The sequence below is a fragment of the Dasypus novemcinctus genome, chromosome 3, assembly GCF_030445035.2.
Source record: "Dasypus novemcinctus isolate mDasNov1 chromosome 3, mDasNov1.1.hap2, whole genome shotgun sequence".
Lineage (NCBI taxonomy): Eukaryota > Metazoa > Chordata > Mammalia > Cingulata > Dasypodidae > Dasypus > Dasypus novemcinctus.
In genome coordinates this window covers 174,853,202-174,869,427 of record NC_080675.1, presented here as the reverse complement: position 1 = coordinate 174,869,427, position 16,226 = coordinate 174,853,202, and the positions used below count along the sequence as shown (strand labels likewise).

The window sequence follows — 16,226 nt, the reverse complement described above, 5'->3', positions numbered from 1 at the left end:
TCCCCCGCACACCCAGTAGGTGAGTTTCCCTTGCTGGAGATGCCTTCCTTCAAAGGCACTTATCCTAGATTCTTAGCCTGTCTTCCTCCCCTACGGGGGATGCCGTGTCCTGCACCAGCATCTGGCGCACACAGCACCTGGCCCACAGCGGAGTCAGTAGAGGTTTCTTTGTTGAACACATCTCACCCCCAGCCCTGCATTCTCAGACCACCTCGGCTGCTCTCTCTCCCTCTGCACACACTCCCACACCAGAACGCCACACCGAAGTGTCAGGGTGACGTTCAGCCCCCGTGCCTTCACGCACACAGCCAGCCAGCTCGCGCCTCGGAAACGGCCATCCGCACCTCCCAGCCACCCTGCAGCCCGGCGCCGAGAACCCAGGGTGATTCCGCGGCTGTGACTGGCTCAGAAGTCTCTAGATTGGACACATTTCTTGGAAACAATGTGCGTCTTACGAAAGCGATTATGGTTAAGGTTTCTCACGGCGTCTTCTAGGTCTGGCTGGATGTACCTGCTTTATTTTTACATCTCCTGGCTCTTTTTCATCAGAGCGATGGCCTGCCAGAGCCCCGTGTGGCGGTGTCTGAGGGCAAAGGCTCGGGGATTAGCCCGACTGGGTTTGGGTCTCTGTCCCACCACTCACCCGCTGCGTGGCCTAAAGTTTATCTAAGCTCACTTTTCAGCAGCTTTGCTGATCGTTTTGCTTCCAAGGGGAGGCAAAGGCCTGGGCGCGCTGTGCCTGGCGAGGCCTCACCTGGACAGCTCCTCCGCTTGGGTCTGCCATTAGTTTTCCCTGGTCTTTTCAACCTGTGGATATCATCGTGCGATTCAGCACGCGTCCGCTCCTGGGCCCCAGCATTCTGGGGCCCTGACCCTCGCAGAAGGTGGAGGGGCAGGACTTTGCCTTGGCAGGGTGGCATGGACATCTGGATTCGCCGTGTTGGGGGGTGCTACCAGTTTCTCCGCTGAAAAAACAAACCAAAAATTAAATGCCGAAACAAGCCCCCCTGCCCACACACACACAAACGACACAGTGGGTCGGCTTAAATGGCAAGAATTTACTGCCCCGGTTTTGAGGCTAGAAGGCCTCCCGGGCCAGCGTCTTCTCGGCCAGCCAGCCATTGCCGCAGTGCCCTGGCTTTTCTGTCCCATCACCGTGCTCGTGGCAGTGTCTTCTCCTTTCGCCTCTTGGTTATGTTCGCTTCCAGCTTCTTGCTTCTCCCATGGCTGCTGCTTTCGGCGTCCACTTTCCTTTGCTTCTAAGGGCATCAGCCACATTGGACGAAAGCCCGCCCGCCCTCAGCGTGGGTGCATTTGATGGGTCACGCGGTCAGGGGGCCTGCTGACAAGTGGGTTCACTCCCACAGGCCCGGGGTTAAGGTCTGACATACCTTCTGTGGGGGGCGAGTCAGTTCCCAACACCGGGCACACGCCTGGCGTGCCCGAAGGCACTGTGTGGTCTGACCCGCTGTGTTCTCTCAAGGGACAGCACAGGACCACCTTCAAAATTTTATCTCACATCATTACTTTTTTCTGATGATCAAGGTAATATATGTTGGTTGTAAAAATTAAAACTTAGGAAAACATAATGTAAAAGGAATGTGTTCTTTAATTAAGCCCACAGAGACATAAATTTAACAGGTTTGTGAATGTCTTCAGATTTTTTATAAGCATTTATTAACAATGTGTATGCACACAATAAATAGAGAATAAAAATGGGCTCAAAGAAAATACAGTTTTTTAGTTTTTTTTTTTACATTCCAGTATCATTAAGTAGAGATGATCTTCAATCTTTCTAATGGCTGCTAGGTGTTCCATTGTTCAGCTGTACCAGAGTTTTAAAAAATATTTAAGCAAGTCTGTACTGATGGACATTGGGATTTTTCCCTCTGGGGACCTGTTCAGATAACTTTGTGTCCTTGCGTGAATGCTTCTGCAGAAGCAGATTTTAGAAGGATAGCTAAGTTAAAGGGTAGAACCATTTTACATTTTAACAGATTGCCAAATTGGGCAGCCCCATTTCTCAAAGCTGCCTGCCCAGAGCAGAGTCCACAGCTGACAGTACATCTCCTTCTAGCTCCACTGATATCAGACTCAGTTATTCTCAGCCTTCTGCAATCTATGGGTGGACTAAATGGAAATGTAACCACCACTACCAGCATATTTAAAAATGAGGACGGAGCGGGGCTCCTTTGGAGGAGCTACGGATATGGCCAGGAGCCAGACTGAGCTGTTAAGAACTGATGCCAAGACCTCCTCTTATTTTTGCTCTGGAAATTGAGACTTGTTTTTATAGTTCTTGTTGCAAGTCTGAAAATATTTTGATTGAAAGCAAACCAGACTGAACTTTTCAGGGCACTGGATATGGCATATATTAAACCACGAGCATGAATCCCAAGCACACTCCCTGTGAGCCGTTGTTTAAAATGTAAAGGTTGCAGCACTAAACACTCGTACAGATGTGCAAGGACGGGCACAGAATCGGATCTGAGTGAGCATCTGGGCTCCAGGTGGCAGACACTGCTGCCCTACACCCTTCTTCCCTGCCAGGGGAGCCCTAAACAGAGACGTTTCCCTGCCTGCTCTGCTACCCGGGTGGTCAATGGGATGTGACAGGAAGTCCTTGACTGGAGCTACAAAATGTTCTCTAAAGAGGGTTTGTCTCAGCTGGAGGCAACCTTTTTGTCCTTCCTACCCAAAATATGAATGTGTTGTCTGGAGCTCCGGGAGTTGCCTTAAATCATGAGCAAACTTGAGGATGGAAGTCATTTGGAAGGCAGTGGATCCACTGGACCGGGTTTGGACAGACGTCTTTGGATGTGAGAGCAACAAATATCCTGCTAACGCCTCTTATTTGGGTCTTCTGTTAAATGTGGTTGAACTCAATTGTAACCGATACACCCCATGACTTACTGTGTGACCCTGGAAAAGGTACTTAATCTCTGTGAGCTTGTTTCCTTACCTGAGGGGGTTGGGAAGTAAGTAGCAGCTACCTAACAGGGTTTCTGTGAGAAATAAGATGGCATGTATGTAGGGCAGTGGCTCTCAAACTCAGTCACACGTTAGAGTCCCCTGTGGACCTTTTAAATCTCTTGATGTCCAGGCCACAACGCAGACTAATTAAATCAGAAGTTCTGGGAGTGAAATCCAGGCATGGGTGACTTTTAAAGCTCCTTTGGTGATTCTAATAGGCAGCCAGACTTGAGACACACTGTTGAGGGGACCTCAAGTTCACTACTGAGGTCTAGACTTGCCTGGGCGTGTCGCATGGGACCTACAAAAGTCTCTGTGTAGGGCATTCTGAGGAACCTCTGAGAGAGAAATACACTACCATGAGAAGAGGGTGGCAAATGTGCTTGGCTGAGTAACAGAAGGAAGCAATAATTTTTACCACCCCAGTGACAGCCAGTTGAATCCATCCCAAGCTTGGACCAGGGACATGTTTGGGTCCTATGGAGAGCAGGGTGCCAAGGAGCTATTTCATTCAAAACTGCATAAAACCCTGGGACACAGCTGGGACACCAGCAACACTGCTTTGGAACCTCTCCAATGTAACTCCTAAGAGGTACACATGTCCACAGCTCATGGCACCAGGGTGGCTTGAAGGAACAGTGGCAGTAGCTGGCAGGGGACTGGGGTGCAGGGGATAGTGAGGAAGTGACAGCTCCCAGAGGAAAGGGGAGCTGGCAGGCCCCAGAGAGCAGTGCCCCGAGAAAGTGGATTTGAACATGGGTCTATCAGACTCCCATAGAAACTTCCTAAGTATATGGGGATGGGAGGAGGCGGCTGGAGGCCCTACAGAGATAAAGGAAGGTGAAAAGCATTAGCAGTGCCCCCACCCCGCCGCCCCCCAGGCGGGAATGTTCTGGGTATGCTCAGGTTATGTGGTTAAAGCTCCTTGCTCATTACTTGAGAAAGATTAACCTTTCCTGGAGAAGGAAGGTAGCTCTCAAAAAGAGAAGCCCAGGTACCACTGCATCTCAGACTGGTAGGTGCTTGTGCCTTTTTCAGAGAAAATATTTGATCAGTAAGCACCAATTTTCCCTTTATCAAAACCCAAATACTAAATCATGTTTATTTTAAAGGATTGTGGAGGGGGGGCATTGAAAAATAAAAAGTCCAAAGCCTGTGAAAACAGTCAAATAAATTCACCCCTAATTGACGATCTCAAAAGCAACATTATTTTTAAAAAAGAAAATGTCTTTGAAAGTATTAATAGTATATGCAGTAAAATGAAAAGTGAATATTTTCAATGATCTCATGTAATACACGACGGAAGAATTTTCCCAGCACTGATTCTATTAATGCCAACACACTTTCTAGGTGCTGTGTCAAAAAGAAAAAAAAAATAGATAAAAGGAGGATGATAGGTTAACACTCACAACCAGACATCTCTTAAGGTCACTTTTTAAAAAAAATTAGGGCAAATAAAAAAAGAAACATCTAAATCCTGTGTTCAAACAACCCTTTCCATTTACTCCAGTCCTTTCTCCTTAAAAGTACCTTTATAAGTGCCCCAGATCTTGGAGCTGGTAAAGACACACAGTTTCTCCCTTTCTCTGTTCTTTGAAACGCAAAGAACTCCTTTCTCCATCGTCCACTGATGTTCTGTGCAGAATGAGCACTAGATGGACGCTCTTTCAAATTAAATAAACTTTTTGGTTAGTACTCTTTTTGGACATTTAGTTTGAGAATCGCAATCCTACAATAAAAGTGTACACTTGGGAAAGACTTAAGAATTTCTATCTACTGTAACAGTGGGAGAAAATGGATCATCTATGTAATGCCTTACAAAGTTTTACTTAATAGAAGACTGATGATGAATAGTGTGCATTCTCATTTGTAAATCATGAAATAGTTAATAAACATCTCAAAAAGTAAAAAGTAATTTTTACTAAAATGTCAACTAAAACCTCTATGACAGAGTTTCTCAAACTTGAATGTGTTGTCAGAATCACCTGGAGGACTTGTTTAAAAAAACACAGGAGCTGGCTGGGTCCCCAGAATTTCTGAATCAGGAGGCCTGCAATGGAGCCTGAGAGTGGGCATTTCTTAAAAGCCCTGATGACGCTGACGTGGCATCGCGCTGAGAACCACTAACCTGTAACATCTTCATTCTACAAAGACACCTTTCTCCCTCATGAAAAAGGCAGTGTGGAGCGAGGACAGATGCTGAGATGAGAGGCAGGAGACCATTTCTCTGTACTGTTCTCTTACTAAATGTAGACTCATGGGCTAATCAAGGTGCTTCCACTTGGATTTACCAAGTATCTGAGATGTGCAAGGATGGTGTCCAAGGTCTTCTCCCATGAGGAGCTTTCAAATGAGATGCATATGGTCTTCATATGAATCACTGCCACCCTTACCAGAACATGCAGGGCACCAGCAAAGACACACAAATGACGTGTGGGCTCATTAAGAGGCTCAAGTTTGGGGGGCAACAGGGAAGGGGACATCCTAATGGAGAAGGCACTGAAAACAAATTTGAAAGATGAAAAGGAAACAGGACAGGGGTTCAGGGACAAAGGGGAATCAGCAGACGTTTTTGAGTGGAAGATGGCATGATGGAAGACAAGTGCTTGTGACAAAACGTCAACTCAAGTGGACTTTAAAAAAATGACTGATTGCCTCATGTAACTGAAATGTCTAGGAGTAGGTTTGGTTTAAGGTATAGAATTCTGATGCTCAGAAAAATATTATCACCAATTGGGTCTCTCAGCTCTGCCTTCCTGTCCTAGCCTAATTCTCGGGTAGGGTCTAGCCACGTGGAGACAAAAAGGGCCCCAGGCAGCCCCAGGCTTACATTTTACCAGGAGAGCCGCCCAAATCAAAGATACTGCCAATACTGCCTCTTTCTCAAAAGCCCTGAGGTTGACACTCAGTGGACCATTTTGGGTCACATGTCCATCCCACCGAGGCCAAGGGATTTGAGTGCACAGACTGTCCTGGCCTGAGTCATATGTAGGTCTAGTGCAGTTGAACCTCCTCAAACCTCATGGGCTGGGTAGAGATGAGGTGGTTTCACCAAAGAAAAGCAGGGTGTTCATTCCAGGAAGGCTTCCCCTTCTGGACACTGCACTGGAGAAAGCAACTCAGTGCTCCTACAGGTATGAATATCCCAAACGTGGGATGTAATGGGTACACATCAGAGGGGCCCCATTCAACTCAACGTCCCTCCCCGCCACTCAGGTCCTGAGCCTCTGGATTTGGTACCATCTGGCTTCCATCTTTGGGGCCTGGTCTAGGGCAGCTCTCTGGCCTTCTGGCCACTCTATCCACAGCTTCTCTTCTCTGCAGTGACAGGAAACCTGCATGGGGAACTGCTCGGCTTCAGGGGACAAGCGAAGCGGTGGATCCATCTAGACCAAGCCTTTAAGGCCAGTCTTGGGTATGTTGTCTCCAAGTGTCCAATCAGGGTTGGGTTAGCTCAGCTACTCTGCAGTGTCCCTCCCCAGCCTTGCAGTCCACAGTTACTCTCCTAGAAGCTTCTGGTCTTCCTTGTCCCTTGTGGATGCTGCTGTGCACTTAACTAGAAGTTCCTCCCACTCTACTGGGCACCAGGCTATCTGTGATGCTGCACATGGTGGGTCTCCCTGGAACCCATTCCTGAGGGACTGGTGCCTCACCAATGCCCCTCCTGCCCCTTTTGGTCTTTGTAAAGGGAAGGGAATGGGCTACAGTGGCAGAGGTATTAGAGCAGTCACAGAGGGCTGGCTGAGAACAAGCCTTGGTTCTGGCAATGAAGGCAACTGAGCTTTGTTGAGGTCTGTGCAGTAAAGGCTGCATTCAGCACATGTGGCTGGACAGTGAAGAGTGAAGAAAGTCAACGGGTTGGTGACATTCTTTGGAGTGACTGCTACTGGGGTCCAGATTGGAGAGCAAAGAAAGTTAAGCTAAAAGAGCATTAAAAAGTGGGAGAAAGGGAAGCTGACTTGGCCCAGAGGATAGGGCATCCGCCTATGACATGGGAGGTCCATGGTTCAAACCCTGGGCCTCCTTGACCCGTGTGGAGCTGGCTCATGTGCAGTGCTATGTGCGCAAGGAGTGCCGTGCCATGCAGGGGTGTCCCCTGCGTAGGGGAGCCCCATGAGCAAGGAGCGTGCCCTGTAAGGAGAGCCGCCCAGAGTGAAAGAAAGTGTGGCCTGCCCAGGAGTGGCGCCGCACACACGGAGAGCTGACACAACAAGATGACGCAACAAAAAGAAACACAGATTCCCATGCTGCTGACAACAACAGAAGAGGACAAAGAAGAACACGCAGCACATAAACATAGAACAGACAACTGGGGGAGGGGGCGGGGAGAAATAAAAATAAAATAAATCTTAAAAAAAAAAAGTGGGAGAAAATGGTAAGGGGGCAGAACTGGAGAGTCTGATACGCCGTGGCCACGGGTGCAGCTTCCAAAGTGGAGGGGAGGGAAAGGGAGTTGGCACAGAGGGGCATTCAGGAACTGGGAATGCAGGTGAGACCTGCATATAGAAATGAGAAGTTTGCACCTTGGCTGGTCCAAGCTCACACAGGGCTGCCAGACACTTCCCAGTAGCTCCTCTTCTACCTGTAACCAGTGACTGTTGTGGGTTCATGGAGGATGGATATAGGACAGTGCAAAAGCCTATGTGCTTAGGGAAGGAAACCACCTGGGCAAGCCTCTGCTTTGCTTTAATTTGTGCCAAACACATGGGCTACCCAAAGTGTAGGGTCTTGCGGAAGAGGCAATCCTATTTGCTGTGCCTTGGACTGCTCCTGATCTCACAGGGGCCACCCACTAGAAGTGATGAAATACAAGGCTCTCTCGCTACTCAGCTCTTGACTCCTTGCTCTTGGTACATCACTGTACTGTACAGTGATATCTGTGATCAACTGGAAGGTATTTTTTTAAAAAAGAAAAAAATATTTTTCAAAACATCCTACAAATAGTCATTCAAAAATTCATGAATTCTTTAAGACAACTGATCACTGATTTTGCAAAAAGGTGAAAGTTGCAGCTGTGGTTAAAAGGCCTTTACAATTAGGCATTAGAGTCTGGTTCTTCTGTAGAAATCACAAGAAAGTCTGGTACAGCAGATTTAGAGCTGTTATACCTTTACCTTGACGCCACAAATAATCTCAGTTAGACCCAAAGACCTCACAGAGTCATACAAAACCCCCAGGCCAACCAAGTAACCCTGAGTAGACCAAGCCCAAACAATCCCAGCCCTGAGAAAGGAACTAGGGAATGACTTGTGGGATTGAATACAATTGCCTGGCTCTCTGGAATTTCCTCAGGGATCCCAGAAGGCCCACCGGCAGGGGCCAGGTGCACTGGGAAGAAGCCCGATCGCCATTACTCAAGATGAAGTCTCTGGGCTCCCGCCCTTGGCCCAGGAATGCCAAGTAGAGGGAGCCTTGGCTCCTTCATTTTGGCCTTCCAGAACCCTCTGCTCCAACAGTTCTTCTCACCCTTCTTCTCTGGTAGGAGCTACCTACACTCCCTTAAGACTGGTGCAGATGGCTCTGCTTGTGGCCTGAAGAGCAGATGTGCCACATGGTCACAAACCTTCCTACTCCTCGTATCTAGGACACTAGAAGATGCTCTGTGCCACACGCTCTGTGTACAGAGTGACAAGATCAAAGAAAGGCTTGGTACTTCTATGGGCCAGTTTGTGTTCAAGTTGGCTCTGTTTTCAGAACCTGATCTAAAATTCTTGGCTTTATTAATTTTATTAATTTTTTTCTCCAGAAGATTTAAAATGCTCTTTGCCTTAATAAGAAAGGATTAGTTTGACTACTTCATAATGAAATACCACTTAAGTCCCAGATTTAATAATCTATTCAACTGGAGGGCTTCAGCTCCTGGAACAGGGTGCCCATTAGCTGAGCCTTACTTGTTTCTTGTAAAACAGGACCAAAGGGCTATTTCATATCCAGATCCTTATTTTCAGCTCCAAGTACACAGGTTACCCAAATTCTGAAATCAATTATTTTTCTAAATTCATGGGTGACACATCTGGTCAGTATAGATAATGATTTTGAATCTTGGACAATGGGAGCATTAAGTTTGAGGCACGGAATGGAATGTAAGTATCGGATGCCCAAAGTCCTCTCTGTGCCTGCTAGCCAACAGTGGATCTTCAGCTTCTGTTGACTTCTCTGATCTGAATATGATCTAATCGCAGTCACTAGAACCCTTCTGTGATGCACGCAGAGCGGGATTTCCCAAGGGGTGCAACTGAATGAGCAAAGGTACCACGAGTGTGAAAGTTAACCTTACCAGGCCCTAATGAAATTTCCTTATGTCAGACTCATATACTACACACATGCATTTACATACACTATGCACACCTGTCTATCCATATCTCTACCATACTATATAGATGTGTATCTCAGTATCTACCTACCTACCTACCTGGCATGCTGAAGGCCACCAATAAATGTGCTAGGGATGTGCAGGCCCCTCCCCCTAGCACAGGCGGCTGTCACTGGCAGCCTCACTCTCCAGGCCATCTCCAGCTGGCTGCTATGAGGGGCAGCTCTCCACTTCTGTCAGAAGGTTCCCCTGACAATGACAGGAGTCTCCAAATTACTTCACAACCTCAGGGGAGACCAACCTTCCTCATACATTAAGGTGGTTATGGAGTCTTCTGGTTGCTCTGGGAAAAAAAGGAATTGGATGCTGAAAGCTTCTGCAGGCTGTGCTGAGTCGTGAGTGAGTAGGGCAGGCTGGCTCCCCGCGCCCTCCTGGGCCCTTGGCCTTCAGGCCAGGAGGCAGGGCACAGACCTGGACCTTCGGGGCTGGCTGGGGAAAGGCATCATGGTGGTGTGGCCTCGGCCTGTCTCCAGAGAAGGACGGCTGCCCCTGGGCCTCGAAGTGAAGACTCCGCCAGGAGTGAACGAACTACCCCAGACTTCCTCCTTGCCCCTGAGGGCTATATGCCAGCAGCTGCACGCAACCACCCGCTTAAGCTCCCACGTGAGGACTAGAGGCTTCTGGGTTCTCCGGCATTTAACTGAACCACCGCAGGCCAGGGCTTGGGCTACAGGGTACTCAGAGGAAAGGCTCTAGTCTTACTGCGCTGACAAAGATGGGGCTGAGCTTCCATGGCTGGGGTCCTACCACGAATTATAAAATAGGGTAGATGATTTGGATGGCAGCTGAGCTATAACCCTCGGCCTGCCTCTCTGTGGTCATTTTACTGCCACCTCCCCGAAACGTGGAGGAGGAAGCGAGGCAATCTATCAACTTGACATGGCACTTCCCCTGCACCAGCACATCTGGCAAGGCCAAAGAGAAACTACAGGAAGAGCTCCAGTTCTCCCCGGGTTACGCCTCTCTCTCTATTAAATGCAGTATTTGCTGATAAAGTGTAGAGTTTCAGGATAATTTTTACAGTACATCCGGAAGTTTGAATGATGTTATTTACAAATGTCATAAACTGATGTGCTAGCTTTTTCCTATTTGTTATCAAAACTTTCAAATAAACCAATACATAGTATAACTCTCCTAAATTAAGTCAGATATTGTTATCTGTTCAACAGACAGTGAACTACCTCAGCCACACATTCCCCACAGTCTGGGCCAATCAGACTTGATCTGATATGCCAGGGCCCCGAAGATTAAAGATAAAATGTCTAGAACTGTGGTAAGAATGACCTAGTTTATTGAAGGAAAACAAAACAAAATTAAAAGCCCTTCAAAATCAAAGTCTGGTTTGATAATTTTCTGGGTTACGAAAAGAAATTCTTCCTTTAAGTACCTCATCAAAAATTACGAAATCCATTTATGACTGAATTGCATTTGTTCCTGAATGAGGCAACTGAGAGGACCTAGGAAAAAATATTAACACAAAGGCAATAATCACATGGACATTAACGAACATCTCTTCAGTAAGCTAAAAGGAAATGGCAAAGAAAGTCATTGAAATTTACCTTTTTTTTCTTAAGAAAGAGATATAGGGCTTGGCTTAACATTTGTTTAAATAAGGGTGATGCTGACAGCACTTCATGAGGGAATGTGAAAAGAGGAGTTTAAAGGCTACTTGTTGAACATTACACTGTTTTGCAAATGGATTGGCTGTAACAGTGGCTTAGTTTAATTAAAAAACAGCTGCCTTCTTGAGTATGTGGTCTCTCCAAATGGTGTCAAATGCTGGGATTCAATGACTATATATAAAATAGGTTTCCACTACAGAAGTTCACTTGATGTTCATGCAGAGGATGTGATGGCAGGCAGAGGGAGCTGGAGCCCAGACAAGGCGGCTCACCGTAGAGGAAACTGCCTCCTGTGGGCTCTGCACACCAAGCCCATAGCACCGACAGGTCACCGTGACCGTGACCCACTCCTGCTAAAGGGTCTACACAGGGTGGGGATAAGTCACTACAATACTTACAGTAACTTCTTGTCTTGCACCAGAACCAATTATAAAAAAAAACCAAACACTTTGAAAATCTGTTCTGTAACATCCTCTTTAAAATATTTATATGGCTCAACTTTATTGAAGTGAATGAACAGAGATAATGTAGTACAAAGAAATTTTCCCAATCTCAAACCCCTGATGATATTTTTACTTGTTATAAAGAAAGAATCCACCGGTAGTTGCAGTTACTTATTTTTGCTGAGTGTTCTCTGCTTTTCCGCATGCTCCACAATCTTTTCTTCTACATAAAGACCCTTCCGCTTTCGCACCGCGTTCATGTACTTCCGGGCCTGGTTCTCTGAATCAGCCTTTTCCCCAAAATGCAAGTACTCCTCCTCAGTGGTTGGCACCCAGAAGGGGTCACTGGGAATGATCTTATAAAAGAAGATGACAGAATGCAGTAGGTTAGGCAAACAGATTTTAATTTCAAATCCTTTTTACTAAGCTTGTGAATTCATGACGCCTTAGCTAATGAAAAAAAGTTCAGCAATGAACTGGTTAAGCTTGCTAGGAATGTAGGATGCCAGGCTACACTCTCCTCCAGAAGGGCAGGAAGACAGGCAGGCTTGCTGGGCAATCTGTGTGGCACAAGTGGCCAGGGAGGAGGGACCTAGTTGGACATCAGTGGCCTGAGAGGGATGCCTGGTTTTTTGTTTCTTTTCTCCTTTTCCTCTTTTTTTCTCCTTTATATATTTTTTTCAGTTAAACACGGGCAGTTCTAAAAATTTAGAATAAATGGAACCAAGTGTCAAAAAGAGCCTTAATGAAAAAAGCCAAACAAAAATAAAACCCTAGGTAAGAGAGAGAATTTGACGAACAGAGTAAACCCACCAAGATAAACAGATACCTAGACATCAGAAAAAAATTACAAGCCATATGAATAAACAGAAAGATATGGCCCAGTCAAAGGAATAAAATGAAGAGTAAGAGGAAATAGAATTTGGAACAAATAATCAAAGATGTCTCCAGCAGTTTGATATTATTGATGAATTCCAAAAAGAAATATTGGATTATGCTTGTAATCTGATCTGTACCTGGGCATGATTTAGTTATGATTAGATAAAAGGCATGGCGAAGAACAGAATTGAGGGTTTCTAATGTTGGAGTTTGATGCCTAAGACTTAAGCTAGAGCCCTGGGAAGTAAGTTCACAGAGGAAAGAGAAGCCAGCCTCAGGAAGAAAGGAACCTTGAACCCAGAGAAAAGCAAACCCCAGGAACATAGGAACCCAGGAAACCTGAGTCCTTGTAGACGTTGGCAGCCATCTTGCCCCAAAGAGACTTTGGTGAGGGAAGTAACTTATGTTTTATGGCCTGGTATGTGTAAGCTCCTAGTACAAATAAATACACTTTATAAAAACTAACCAATTTCTGGTATTTTGCCATCAGCACTCCTTTGGCTGACTAATACAGAATTCGGTACCAAGAGTGGGGTAGTGCTTTTGCAATCACCAAAATGTGGGAACAGTTTTATAAATGGGTAAGGGGTATGTTTTGGAGGAATTGGGAGATGCTTGTTGGAAAAGGCCTAGAATGCTTTGAAGAGACTGTTGATAGCAATATGGATGCTAAAGAGATTTTTTATGCCTTAGAAATAAATGATGAAACTATTACTGGAAACTGGAGGAAAGGTGATCCATGTTTTAAAGTTGCAGAGAACTTAGCAAGATTAACCCCTGGTGTTTTATGGAAGGCAGAATTTTAAAATGGCAAGCCTGAGCATTTAGCTGAAGAAATTTCCAAAGTAAAGCTGGAGAATGCAGCTTGGCTTCTGCTTGCAGCTTATAGCAAAATGCTAGACAGGCGAGATAAACTGAGAACTGAATTGTTAGGCACAAAGAAAATAAAAACTGATTCTGAAAATTCAAAGTCTCTGGAAATCAGGCTCCCAGATGAAAAGTGCCCCAGTGGAAGACTTAACTAAACTTGGAACTTGTAAATCAGGATGGAAGATGCAGTTATGTCAGAAAAATCTGTGGAAAGCCTTACTCTCTGGAGGCTTAGATCTCTGCTTCCTGCATGCTAAACCAACAAGGTTTTTGAGAGAGCTGTACAAACAAAACCACTGTCAGCCTGGAATAAAAAGGACATGGAAGGAAAGATTGAAGGAGAAACAGCTTCGAGAGGAAAACCACGGAAGCTGAGATCTGGAATTCAGACATCACCTTGGACCAAGAGAGGAATCCCACCCATGTGTACAGAGAGGGTGAGTTTGCCTCAGCAGTCGAAAAGCGTGGCTGTTCCTCTCCAATGTTCTGGGAGAGTTTTGCTGCCCCAGGGTACAGAGAGGGTGGGGCACATTTCTCAAGGATTAGGGTGGTTAAGGTCGGCATCCCACAAGTCTGAGTAGGGTGGGCCTGTCCCCCAAAGGTTAGGGAGGGCCAGGTGGTCAACCGTTGCTCTGAGAGGGTTGAGCCTGTATGCCAAAGGTTAGGGAAGGCCAGGTGGTCAACTCATTACTCTGAGAGGGTTGAGCCTGTCTGGCAAAGGTTAGGGTGAATGTTGTCCTCATATCACTATACTAGGGGGGTTAAGACTCTAACCCAAGGATTGGGTAAGGTGTGGCAATCACCCCAAAACTCTTGGAGGGTGAGGTCTGGAGCGTGGTCAATACCCAGATGCTTGATGAAGGTGGAACCAAGAAAATGGCTGTTGGTCAAGGATGTGGAAAGGGTGGGTTCCCATTGGGCCCCAAGGAAAAGAAACCATTTTCTTAAGAATGACTCTCAAAACAAATATAAAAAAAAAAAAAAAAGACAAAAGAAGAATGACTCTCAGACTTTGAAATCAAACAAAGGATTTCCTACAGGTCTACTGAACTGTAGAGAAACCCTCTACAGTTACCTCATGTTTCCCTCCCAATTTCTCCTTATTGTAATGAAAATGTTTATCCTTTGTCCATTTGTGTATTGGAAGCAGATGAATTGTTTTTTAAGTTTCAGAGGTCTACAGCAAAGGGGCTTTGCCCCAAGATAAATTGAATTACTTTAAATTGATTTTGATATGATTTAGTACTTGCATTGTATCTGATTTAAGGTTCTTTTTTTTAAAATACAATACTGTAATGTCTTTTTGAAATTCAGAGGGTGGAGTGTAGCAGTTTGATATTATTGATGAATTCCAAAAAGAAATATTGGATTATGTTTGTAATCTGATCTGTACCCGGGCATGATTGAGTTGTGATTAGGGTGTTGAATACCCACCCACCAAGAGATGGGGACTCACAGATAAAAGGCATGGCAAAGAACAGAGTTGACAGTTTTTGATGTTGGAGTTTTGATGTTGGAGTTTGATGTTGAAGACTTAAGCTAGAGCCTAGGAAGTAAGCAGGCAGAGGAAAGAGAAAGGCCAGCCCCAAGAAGAAAGGAACCTTGAACCCAGAGAAAAGCAAGCCCCAGGAACATAAGAACTCAGGAAGCGTGAACCCTAGCAGACGTCAGCAGCCATCTTGCCCCAAATAGACTTTGGTGAGGGAAGTAATTTATCCTTTATGGCCTAGTACGTATAAGCTCCTACCCCAAATACATACCCTTTATAAAAACCAACCAATTTCTGGTATTTTGTGCATCAGTACCCCTTTGGCTGACTAATACAACATCCACACAAATCCCCTAAATCAATTCAAAGAGATGAAGGAAGAGATAAATGTTATTAAGACGACACTGGGTGAACATACAGAAGAAATTCATAAACATACATAAAATAATAACAGATCTCATGGTAATGAAAGGCACAAAAGAATTAAAAATACACTAGAATCAGGAAGAGGAAAGAATTAGCAAATTAGAAGATAAGTCATCCCAAATCACACAGATAGAAGAACACAGAGGAAAAAAATGGAAAAAATTGAGCAGGGACTCAGGTACTTGAATGACAGCACGAAACACACAAACATACACATTATGGTTGTCCTAGAGGGAAAAGAGAAGGGAAAAAGGGTAGAAGGCATGTTTGAGGAAATAATGGCCAAAAATTTCCCCACTCTTATGCGGGACATGACTGTATATGTCCAGGAAACACAGCATATTCCAAACAGAATATCCTAAGAGATCTACTTCCAGACTCATACGAATCAGTTTGTTGAACGTCAAGATAAAGAGAGAATCCTGAAAGCAGCAAGAGAAAAAATGAATCCATCATATATGAGTGCTTGATAAGATTAAGTGCTGATTTCTCATCTGAAAACAGGGAGGAGAGAAGGCAGTGGTATGACATAGTTAAGGTGCTGAAAGAGAAAAACTACCAGCCAAGAATTCTGTATTGAACAAAATTGCCCTTCAAAAATGAGGGGGAGATCATTCACTGATAAACAAAAATGGAGAGAATTAATCAACAAGAGTCCTGCCCTTCAAGAAATACTAAAGGGACCCTACAGGTTGAAAGGAAAAGAAAGGAGAGAAAGGTTTGGAAGAGAGTGTTGAGAGGAAGATTATTAGTAAGGGAAATTCAAAGGGTAAAAAGAGGAACAAAAATATGATGACATATATAAGCCTGAAGAAAAAATATAAGTACTGCTTTTATGTAATAAAACTGAAATTGGGGATTAAACTCCCCAATTATGAGACACAGATTGGGAGAATGGATAAAAGAATATGACCCATCTAAATTATGTCTACAAGACACTCATCTTAGATCCAAGGACACAAATAGGTTGCAAGTGAAAGGTTCGAAAATGATTTTCCATGCAACTAATAACCAAAAAAGAGCTGGGGTAGCTATACTAATATCGAACTAAAGTAGACTTTAAATGCAAAACTTGTTGTAAGAGACAAAGGACACTATATTTTAATAAAAGGGGCAATCTATCAAGAAGAACTATCCTAAGTATTTATGCA

The 16,226-nt window shown here is 45.0% G+C and overlaps 1 protein-coding gene across 2 annotated transcripts in view; it reads right to left on the bottom strand.

Annotated features, from left to right (window-relative positions):
* Positions 1–11,424: 11,424 nt before the first annotated feature.
* EFL1 (elongation factor like GTPase 1) overlaps positions 11,425–16,226 on the bottom strand; it is a 187,495-nt gene continuing 182,693 nt past the window's right edge. For both annotated transcript variants that reach the window (XM_004472092.3, XM_023582691.2), the window contains exon 20: positions 11,425–11,767. In XM_004472092.3, the coding sequence (XP_004472149.1) occupies positions 11,579–11,767 (189 nt within the window). In that variant the 3' untranslated portion in view covers positions 11,425–11,578. The remainder of the gene's footprint in view (positions 11,768–16,226) is intronic.